The sequence below is a fragment of the Myzus persicae genome, unplaced genomic scaffold (genome assembly GCF_001856785.1).
Source record: "Myzus persicae strain clone G006 unplaced genomic scaffold, MPER_G0061.0, whole genome shotgun sequence".
NCBI lineage: Eukaryota > Metazoa > Arthropoda > Insecta > Hemiptera > Aphididae > Myzus > Myzus persicae.
This window is the reverse complement of record NW_019100468.1, coordinates 1109849-1122274: the sequence shown is the minus strand read 5'-3', so window position 1 is coordinate 1122274 and position 12426 is coordinate 1109849. Positions and strand designations below refer to the sequence as shown.

Sequence of the window (12426 nt, the reverse complement as noted above, 5' to 3'; positions counted from 1 at the left end):
ATATTATATAATACAAACAGATAATTAAATGATAATCATAAATTAACTAAATTATAAAATTATTATTTAATTATATATAGATAATAATATATATAATAACTATAATTTGCAGCAAAAAAAACTACCCACGGGCAAAGCCAGGTTATTCAGCGAGTATTATTCAAGTATTGGCAATACAATTTAAACTATTATTATTATTATAACATCATACTTTTGTTAGCTTTTTGCCTACAAGTAATGTGTTGTTTTCATGAAAGAAACCATAGGTACACTCGTCTTCTTTGTCTTGGATCAGATCAAATGGATAAAAATTGATCGGGAGTCCGGTATTATCAGGGATCATTTAAAATTAAAAAAACATAAATTAATATTATTTGATATTAAATTTGAAAAATAAGTAAGTTTTTTATTGCTCCCGAACAATTTGCAAAAAGTGGAGCTTTCAGGTCGTCTCACCAAGCTCTACGTATAAGCCCGTATAACTTATAAGTATAAAACAGCGGTCGCCGACCTTTTGGACCTTGCGGACCGCGTATAGCTTATAATAGCTTTTTACATAAATACCGTTCCACTACTGATACATTTTAATACACCAAATTAATATAAAAAAGTACATACGTAAAATACTAAAACAGGGTTTTATTTTTATTTATGACGAAAGTTTTAAGTTTTAATTAAATTTTAATGTGATATTTGTTCCTGTTTGTTTTGAAGAATTTCATGTAATTTTGACTCCGATGTAGTCACAGCAAGTCGTAGTCGTAGAGCTTTGCTTATTTCTAGCTATTTTTCCTGGGACCACCTACACATTCTCGCGGACCACCGCACCGGTTGGCGACCGCCGGTATAAAATATACTAATTATGATGTAATCAATGATCTGCGATGTCAGCCGGCAGCAGGTAATGGGTGTAGATAGGTGGGTGTCATATTTTGTATTGCGCGGGGAAATATGCTGTTACAAATTAAGGGAGCATGAAATATAAATAGATTATCGTGCAGCCGTTTAACATTTTAATCAACATGTCCTTCTTTATTGCTCTCCGCCGTGAAGGATTTTAAGTGTTTTTATTCAGAAGTAATTGCAAATAATAGAGTTAAATTATTGAAATGATGACAGGAGTCAAGCGTTGGCTGCACCTTTACATTGGCCGTCCCCTACATCGGATAAGGTTGTATTATATTGTAAGCATTTCATTATTATTAGGCGGGCGCGTGGCCATTGATGCTTTATTTAATATCACATATAGGTAATCAAATTATTGTCGTCCACGCCCGTCGATTCATTTATGTATATATTATGCACAGTATTATGACGATGGCGATATACGAACGGGCGGAAAAATAACCCCTCGTGGCGGGATAACTCAATAATTTTACTCTTTGCTGCATAATATAATAGGCATGCACGCCGTGTAATAATATCAAACTATCAAAGAGTATAAATGAACACACGTTATAGTGCGGCAAAAAAAAAAAATGGTCGATCGTAAAAATGTAGAACGTATGTTATTAGTGCACTAATATACATGTATTATTATGGCGGTTTATTGGGGTAAATATTTTTTTTACATAAAAAACACTTGAGCCTAAAAGACACACACGTTCACGATAGTATTAGTTCATCCATTTTAAATCAAACCGGTATAGGTACCTAATGTATGATGTATCACTTGTATAAGTACTGAAATGAAAAAGTATTTTTTATTTTAAACCCATTAGAACTGTTTCTTTATTGGTGTGTAAATATGTAATGTATATTAGGATTATATACTAATTATACCTTAGACTTTAGAGTAGATATCAGTTATATACCTAAATAAGACGCTGCGGTGTTCTATGCACAAACACCTAGGAAAATAACATTGATTAACATTGACAAAATGATTAAGTTCTCCCACAAATTATCGATGACGGACTTGATGATGGCAATGATGTGGATATATTATATGAGTTAAGATTTTTAGATTTGTAAGTGAGTTTTTGTCTCTTCAAATTTTTAATGATAAAATACAATGTACTTGTATTTTTAATGATTTTCAGACATTTATTTGGATCAAATTTGAATTTAATAAAAAATAAACATTTACATACGACTGCAGGCGTTGGTTATGCGTATAAATTATATATCAACACACTATCTATTTTTACGAATTGTTTTTAAATGTATAGTAGATAGAATATTATGATTAATAAATAAAATGTCTTGTTTAATATTAAAATAACCAATCAGCTTTTGAAATTTATTTTTACATTTACATAATTGAATTGTACTATGTTATAAATAGTAGATACGAGTAGGTACCTAATAATCAATAATTTAAATAATATTTTAGGTATTAAACGATTATGATTCAATTGTACAAATAATAACGCAGTAGAATAAGATATTCAATACATATAGGTACATTATGTATTTATGTATTGCCGGTTTTACGTTTAAAGTTATACTTATCCTTATAATAATTAATACCTAATATGTATTTATTATACATTTGAGCTATTCAAATATAATGTTAGTTTAATTACAATATAGCGACACATAAAAAATTGGAAGACAAACAATTTTATTGGAAGTGTATAACGCCGAAGATAACATAATATTCGTTTTCTTATTTGTCAGACAACTTTTTGTTTTTTTTTTTACATTCATTACATATTAATATATTATAATATACAACTATATCTAATTATTTAATCTAAGTAGCTACCTAATTAGTAATTAGGCAAATGTTTGAAAATTTAAAATATTATATGAAGTATGGATACGATTGGTTTCTAACTGTTTTTGCACAGTTTAATAATAATAATAATAATAATAATAATAATAATAGATAATAAAAGGTTTTTGGCTTTTAATTAGAAAAATCTTTGTTGTTCGTAATTTCGCTGTACGCTATTTAGCATATGCGAGTGGTCACCGACGATATCTATAATCTCATCATCGGCACCATCGACGTCATCATCGTCGTCCACTTCAGAGACTTCACTTAGGTCGTACCGTTGACTCCTCTCATCGTCGTTGTTAAGCGACCTACTTTGTCGAGCTAAATCCTTGGATTCCTGGATGCCGGTATCACCTAATCCACCGCACACTGATCCTTTAGATGAAAAGTCCACAGGATAATCTGAAGTATACAATTTTCTATGTGTATTTAGCTCAGGTTATGTATATAGCCTATATATACAGGTACTTCAGTACTTGTATTATATTATATAATTGCAATGTGTGACTGACCTGTGGTTAGCGATTTGTTCGCAGCGTTGTCCGCAGGTTTCTCTGATCCAATAACCGCTGTATCGTCATTAACTTTTCGCAATTGTTTTTTGTGTTTCATCCTTCGATTTTGAAACCATGTTTTGACCTGAAAATGGAATGATTTACTACTATAGTGAGTATAATATTACACACTTCTAACTAGTTATGATTTTAAGTACCTAAGTAAATTAAGAATTATTAATCACCTGTGTTTCAGACAATCTCAGTTCGGTAGCTAGTTCAACCCTCTCTGGCGTGCTCAAATATCGTTGTACTTCAAATCTTTTCTCTAGTCCCGTGAGTTGTTGATCGGAAAATACAGTCCGAGCTTTTCGTCTGCGACATAGCCTAGAACTTAGTTGTCCGTGACCGTAATCTGATCGGGCACCCCAAATACTTCCAAAAGGTACTCCTAAAATAACCATATTCACGTTGCATTAATACTATTTCGAAATACAATGTGTATACCAACACATAAAATATACTTCCAAAAATGATTTATAACAATGTCATCGGGCCAGACAAACAATGGAATGTTAAAATCATAATTATATGCATAATAAATACCATTGGAGTATGTAAAAAAAAAAACTTGACAATTGATGAATAATTATATACCCCTTATACCTACGCCTACACATTGCAAGTTTTCATGAGGTTTATGTGCCTATATTTATATAAACTATACTGTGGTTATATAATATTCAGTAGAATTCTCTTAAAACGGTTTTCAAAGGTCCTAGATAATCAGATCGTTGCATCTGAACTTCGTTGTATCCGGAAGACAAACAAATATTGAAGATTAGATAACCAAATATCGTACCGGACTTATAATTGTTGTAAGCGAATAAAAAAACAATTTTTATTTAAAAATAACATCGTTGTATCCGTTATCAGTTGTAACCAATATCCTAATATCCGATCAAAATCGTCTACTTGAGATATTAAACCAACCTAACACGTGGCTGGTAAATCGTTTTATCCGGAATACCGCGTTATGTAAGGCATCGTAATAAGCGGATTCTACTGTATATACATGAGTGAGTATATTAGAATAATAGAATTCGTTAATACAACATTATGATATGGATATCCTACATTCCTACAGTAGTGCTCTGAAGTAAGGCAATCTCTCTTTCATAAAATTTTATTTATTTTAGATTTTGAAAGGATCGACGAATGTATTCAATTTACAATGAAGTGTAGGTATAAGTACGATTTTTTTGTGTCTATCATCACCTTATGAAACATAGAAGAACAACTTCATAGTTCATCTTGGGTTTATGATTGGAAATTTGATTTAGTTACTTGTAGAGGTTTGAAGCAAAAAATACCCAGTCATTTTAAGTTAATCAGAAAACACTGCAGTAAAAAAAAATATGGTAAACAGAAATATTAACACCGATATCAATTTCGACAAATTAAATTAATAAATTCGTTGTAATTCAAAAATTTGTAATTGTAGAGAATTTATGTGCGACAAGTTGGCACCGGCACTATATGCTAGGACCATAATTCTAATATCAAAAAATTGTTGGTAATTTGCTAGTATTTCATTCAAACGTAAATCAAAATTAAAATATGCCGGTGTCAACTTAACGCAGCACCGGCACATTACACGATCGGTTCCAAAGTAGTACCAAAAAATTGCTAGTGAATCGCTAGATTTTGCTAGGTAGTTTTTGTAATTTCCTATACTTTGGTTTTTCCGAAAACCGGTAGATGGAAAATGCCTCAGTACTGTCACATTGCCCGATCGGTTCGAAAGTGGTACCAAAAAATTGCTAGTGAATTGCTAGATTTCGCTAGATGGTTTATACATTTTCAAATTTTTTTTTCTTTACATTATTGTCAAAGTACCTTGTTGAAGATGGGAACATCTGGGAACATCACGACGATCTTAAGAAAAAGACCACACACGTTTCACCTTAACAACTTATTGATCCGTATATCCTAATTTATGTCATTTCGTAAAATCTAATCATAAGATTTTATATAATCATTTCATTTTATCAGTAACAATTTTTATTTTTTAAAAAGTGAAAAGTAACTATCCAGATTAAAACTATTCTTGTCATTTGACAAAATGTATGTTTTAATGATTTTATTTTATTTATGATGTTAAACAAGTGCTAACCTGACAGTACATTTTCACAAGTATATATACCACGTATACGTGGTTGGTGATAAATTGTTGATAACAAACGAAGAATAATAAATCAAGAATTTTGTATTCATTGGCATAAAAAAAATTTAACTTTCCCATAATAATACACGAAACTTGATTTATAACTATATAATCATCACTTTGCACTTTTGGTCTGCAACTAAAATAGAATGATCAGTATTTGAAGATATGATGAATAATTTGACGAATATGTATTTTGTAACACACTTTTGTACCTATTCATTAGTATATACTAACTTAACTTATTAAGTAGTAAAGCATATATATATTTTTTTACTAAGACACACTAATATAAAAAAATCATATGATTTTAGAAAATTCCATAATGAAATTTTCCATATTCTAATTTGCTGAAACATAGACAATCAGAATAAAATATTACTAAGTAGGTACATTTTATGATATTATTGTGATAAAAATAATTTATTTTACTATACAATAGGCATTATAGCACTGTAGTAGGTTGAATTCATTTTTGTGGAAAAAATAAAATAATATAACTAATATATAAGTTTCAAGTACCTATCCATAATTTAAAAAAAAGACAAAAAGACAACTCATATCGTAATTTTCGATTTCGAAATTTGAACTAAAAATAACCGTGGGAAAACTGTGTTTATTATTTTTTGGATATTCTAGAATTAACTATATACATTGTTTTTCATTATCAATCCATAGTTATACAAATTGAACACTTAATAGTTCTTAAACTACAAAAAAATTGAAAATTGTCGAGATTTTAATTAATTTTGACTAAAAAAAAATGTATATGGATTTATAGTAAACTTGGTTTTTTTAAAATTTGATTATACGTACAACAATTTATGCAGATATGTATTATATTTTAAATGACTTCGACAATAATGTAAAAAAAAAAAAAAATTGAAAATGTATAAACCATGTATAATCGTTTTAAGTTCAAATCTTTACAAAATGCGGCAAATCACCTAAATTGAAGCTAAAAGTGCAGTAAGTATTTAATTTTTGTACCTTGGGTTTGTAAATATAGAACAAGATTCATTATATGTTTTTTTATTGGAATAAAGTACTTACAGCAATAAACTATACACTGCAGTTTGTACGATATTGAATATTCAATTTTATACCTAATAATGATTTACTCGAGAGTGTTTTTTGTTATTTTGATGTTCAAAAAAAAAAACCGTAGAAACTTGAAAAATTCCAATATTTCTTAAATAATCATTTTCTATACACAAAAATATTATTCACGTCATTTATACGGTATGTCAGTATTACTTATAAAAATAATTATTTTAACATAATTTATGAGATGGTTTTGAAAAATTAGTTTAACCTACTGTATTTTTTATAGATTAATACCCGCAAGGGTATCACACAATGCAACAGGGACAGATCCAGGGAGGAGGCCTAGGGGCTTAGCCCCCTCCAGACATATTATTTCTCAAATTTTTTTATTATTCTACAGGTGCTGATATTACTATATTTCAAATTATATGTGTGCCTGTTAATGTAATATAATATTATTATACGTATTGTTCTGGGGTGCACAAACTAAGATAGAAGTTACTAACTTAGTTCATGTGAGACAGGGATTCAAATATTGTAATTTTACATAAACAAAAAATTGTATCCTCCCCCCCCCCCAGATCGTTGCTTCGGATCCGTGCCTGCAGTGTAAGTTATTGTTATATACATTAATATATATTCAAAGCAATTAATATACCTACAAATATTTATGTAATGCATTGTTTTTTATTATTAATAGAAAAAAATAAATTATTAATATTAATATGAATAAAAAAAAATAAAAATAGATGAATAGAGTATGGCGCGCCACATCATAATCCATTAGATACAGCGAATTCCGAATTACTCAATGACGAGCAGGTATATTTTCACTTACAGCAGAACGACTTTCACTGTTTTTTAAAAAAAAAATATTTTGATGAAATACACTATCACATAACTATTGTAATTTAAAGATCACCTAAATTTTTTCTTAAAAATGTAAATTTTTTTCATACCTAAATCGGAAATACCCGTAGGTACATAAATATTATAACTACTCAGCTTAGGAGTGAAGATCGTTTTGCAAACGTATATCGATTAATCGTATTTTTTAAGTGTATAATGAAAATGTATAATATGTTCCCAAATTCTGTTAAATTACTGGATCGCAAAGAGGTGCAAATTTCAAAAAATCTCTATGTATATCTCGATCGCATTTTTCCTCATATCTATATGCGGCCATATATTATTTTTATGGTCTCATATACGGTCATTGTATTTGACTAATATTTACCGAAATATATTTTAGCATACTTAAGTTTAATTTTTACAAATAATTTTACCTTGGGGTGAAATGAAAAATGGTTCTGCAATAGCATTTTTGTGCATGTAGTGTGCTGGATATGATAAATACGCGGATGCCACCGTTGATGGTAACATTGGAAAGCATTCTTGACTTTGTGGCAATTGATGATTTCGACTTCTTTCGTGACTAGTAACCTGGAACTGTTTTAAATTTTGTATTTTAAAACTACGAATTTAGCAGATGTAAAAGGAACCTGTATAGTTTTATTTTACTATTCACGCAAAATCAGTTTTTATGGTTTTTAAGTAATTTTAAGTGATATCATATATTATGTTTTATCATTCAAAAACTATAGAGGTTAATATGTTTGATTGTTTGAAGTATCATTTTGTCTGAATATTGTCTCAAAAATATTTAATTTCCATTACATTTTACTATTTTTTTTAATTTTTCAAATAGAATGTAAAGTCAATTAATGAATAAAATACGAAATCGATATGTCAACCTCTGAAAAGTACTATTCTCTGTAATCACTGTAATGTATCATTTTTCTCTAAGATTCGGTACTCAAAAACAATATTAAGGATTTAGCGTGAATGCGTTTTGTCTAAGTTGCGTGTGGGTCCGAGAGAAAAAATAAATGGTGCTTGTGTACCCCTTAACTAAAGAATTATGTAAAATATGTTAATCTTCAAAGATATAATAGTTTTAATCATTTTTAGATACACATTTAATAAGTTAAAAGCTCAAAACAAATGTATACACCCAATTTAAAGCTTGTATTTTATATTTGAATTAAAAATGCAATTATAATCAGTGATTAATTTTGTTTGAATATATTTTTATAAGTTATAAAACATATTTAAAGTTATTATTATATTATGTTTATACATATAAATAAAATGGACAAATAGGTATAATGAATCTAATGAAGCTCGTGATACTTAATTATAGTTACAATCTTTATAAACCAAAATCATCGGCGAATCATAGATTTTTTAGGCGAGGTATTTTAGTTAAATATATTATCTACAACTAGTTAACCTAACAATTTAACCATTTTTCATTGACTACTAAGAATAGAAAATAATCCCTCAAAGAATTTGTTTCAAAAGTTTTTTAATAAAAGAGAAAATTATTTTTGTTTCATCATATAACATATCATAAATTATTTTTAACAACTCATAAAATATTATATCATTAATTATAATTATAAAAATTGAATATATATAATACCACTTAATTATCATAATTATTATGAATGGCTCAATCCAAGTTTTACTAGTTATTTTAATATCAATTAAAAACAATTACTTTATTGTATAGTAGGTATTTCATTTATTTATACTTTTAAATTATAATTATTTATACACTGTCGTAATCAGGGATTCCCGTGGAGGATTAGCTGAAGAGACACAATATACTAAAAGTGTCAATACAAGCTACCACTAAAACTTCCTTTGATAATTTAGAATTTTTACCTATCAATAATAAAGTAATAACTATCCTTAAATATATTATAATACACAGATTTCATAGTATAAAACCCATACAACTGTAATGTACCTATTATTTAATACATTTTAGGAACTTATAATTTTTTTTTATTAGTTAGGTAATAAAATAAATATTATAATATAGTATAATACATTATTGTATTATTATATTTAATATTAGGTACCTATCATGGATTATGGTCAAAATAAATCATGTTTTGTATTAAGTATACACTCATCACAATTAGTATTTTATGAAATTCAACTTAAAATTTGCTGACACCTACCTATATTAGACATTAGTTAATAATATATTAGTTATTGTATACTTAGGTAAGGTGGTGAGTATGAAGGAAATGTTTTATTACATTTTCATTTATATTTTTGTGCATAGTTTTTTATTACAGAGTTTGAATCATCAGGATGTTAAAATTAAAAATGTATATTTCGAATATATTTGCATATTCAGATAAATGTATTTTACAATTTATTATAATAAATTATTAAATCAGTTTCAGATGGATAGTATGTAGTTATGTTCAGTATTTTGCTAGTACCATAGAAATTAACCAAGAATAGGAGTATAATTATTTGAAATCTGAATTGTATATTTTGTTAAGGGGTGCAATCAACAGGGCGTTACTGCAGGTTGTGGTTTTAAAATATTATTGACTTAGTATCATTAGCCATCTCATTCTGAAATATTTAAAATTAAATTTCAAATTTCTATAAGTACTATAAATTACTATAGTTTTATAAAATGATCAAACTGTTTTTCTTTATCGTACAACTACTGTACAAGTGTGTAGCATGCAGATGCATAGAAGATATTTTAAATATTAATTTAGAATTAAAATAATATTCTATATTACTTTAGTTGGTTCATTGTATAGGTAAGATGAAAAATATTATGCATTCTATATTAACTTATAATTTATGTAACAACTGTAGGTAAGTACAGTTTATATTTATTTAAATGTTTAATAATGATAAAATACCTCCGAATTCGGTCTGTTGTTTTTTGATCTGAATAATATGTCCTCGATTAAAAATGACGTGGAGTGTCCGGGAGACGATTTTCTCTGGTTTTCTGGCATTTTATTTCGCTTGATTACTTAAACTATGTAATAAACGACGTCGCGTTTCCTAGAAGCTTGACGGGCAAATTGTTCGCGATTTACTACACCAAAACCCGTAAACGCGCAGGCATTATGTGTTATTTAGTCACCCCCAAAAGACCGTCCCTACGACGCCTCCCATTGGCTGCATTGATCGGCGCCAGCCCTTTCGCATTGGCTTGGTGGTAGCCATACTGGAACCCTTCATCCTGGCTGTTCCAGGAGGGAAAACGGAGATTTAAGTGTTATATACTAAACAAGTTAGGATTGTCAGCAATTAGTCGGTAAACGGGTGGGCTGGCTTTGTGAGGGGAGGGTGTTCAAAAAGCTTCTTCTCGTTATGAGATTCCCAGTAAAAATGTTTAAAGCCATAATACATAAAAAAAAAAAAATACTGAATAATTGAGAATTCACCGTAGGTACCTACGCAATATTTACGTTCAGCTATAACCTACCTATAAGTTATTATTGAAAATTATAGTATCAAAATACTTGATATAATTGTATTAGTAGTTTTATGTTAAAATAAATAAATTGCAATTTATAAAAAAGCTATTATAGAGTTTAAAATTTAAAATTTTCATTAGTTATTAATTATTAGCTATTATATTGTTATGACAAACTGCATAACGTGATTGTTTTTGGATACAAAATAGTTAATAGTACTTAATACTATTTAGTTATATTCTTATCGCACAAAGAATTAAGTTTAAACAATATTTGAACACAAACCACGAATAAGATATATAAATATTAATATATATATATAAATATTTAAAACAAAAGCAAGCCCGGGTTAAAAATCCGTCAAGTCCCGATACATAGGACTATATCTTATCGTAGGGCACTCCCGGCTTTCAAACTTAAACCCTCGTCCTCACTTCTGAAAAAAAATTGATGAATACTTTGCTTACAGTTGTACACTTGCACCTATAATCTATATAGTTTTAACACTTAAAAATAACATAATTAATAAGAATATCAATATAAGTATGTAATGACTATAGTTTTTATTATACAAATATTTAAAAACCATTAAACCAATAACAAGTTAGCTTTTAATTCGTCATAATAAAAATGAAACACATAATATATACTTTTATTCACAACTTACATTTTCACTAATTCACAAACATATTGTAATATTTAAATGTTGTTAGCAAATATCAATTTATTACGAATTCATCATTTAATAGGGAATCTTTCATAATACAGACATTTATGTTTTATTTTTTGATTCAATTTTGAATATGTGCATTAAAAAAAAATGTGAATAGAAATGAGCACATTAAATCTATGGTCCCTGGCCCCAAAAATCATGCCACCCTTAATCCGAAATTGAACAAAAGTCTTATGTTCGATATTGATATTATAATATACTTATTCGAAATCTAGTGGACAAACATTTTAAATATTAATTTAAATAAAACATTATGGTGATTATAATATTATTTTCAATGACACAGTATTCATTGTATTTGTTAAAATCAAATTAATTTTGTCATGAATATTTATTAAGAGGACGCTACAACTAACTGCATAACAATTACAACTTACAAAACGTTACAAACGTACAGCAAAGCAAATTTGTGTTCAGTAAAACCGATTTTGTGATATTATCTTTAATATTAGAATTGACATACTATCAAACTTAAAGGTAAGAAAATTATCTATTATCCTTCGTCAGTGTTTTTTTTACAATGTTAACATTTTTAAGTAAGAAATGAGTATATTGTAGGATACTGAAACATAGAAATGCTCATATAACTTGCTTCAACATTTTAGCATCGTAAAAAAACTGACGCGAGATAACATAGATAATGTACTTATAAGAACCTCAAACCTTAGTATACCTTTACGATTAATTATAGGTTAATTCACTTTAATATTAGAGGTAACCACAAGAAATCGGTTCTATTGAACGCAAATTTGTTGTTATGTGCTTATAAGATAGAGGCAATATAATATTTTGCGGCATTCTCTCAAGTTTTCTTATAGGTATTCAGAGAATTACTTAAAGTGAATCTTTTTAATTACAGTTCTTTTGTTTTACATAACCTTATTTATAAT

The 12426-nt window shown here is 28.1% G+C and overlaps 1 protein-coding gene across 1 annotated transcript; it reads right to left on the bottom strand.

Moving 5' to 3' along the window:
• Positions 1-2701: 2701 nt before the first annotated feature.
• Positions 2702-10665, bottom strand: LOC111034009 (brain-specific homeobox protein homolog). The gene is made up of 5 exons (XM_022315056.1): positions 10237-10665; positions 7780-7942; positions 3465-3670; positions 3238-3364; positions 2702-3127 (listed from the first exon to the last, which is right to left on the bottom strand). The coding sequence occupies exons 1-5, from the start codon at positions 10333-10335 to the stop codon at positions 2859-2861; spliced, it is 864 nt and encodes a 287-aa protein (XP_022170748.1). The 5' UTR covers positions 10336-10665; the 3' UTR covers positions 2702-2858.
• Positions 10666-12426: the final 1761 nt, after the last annotated feature.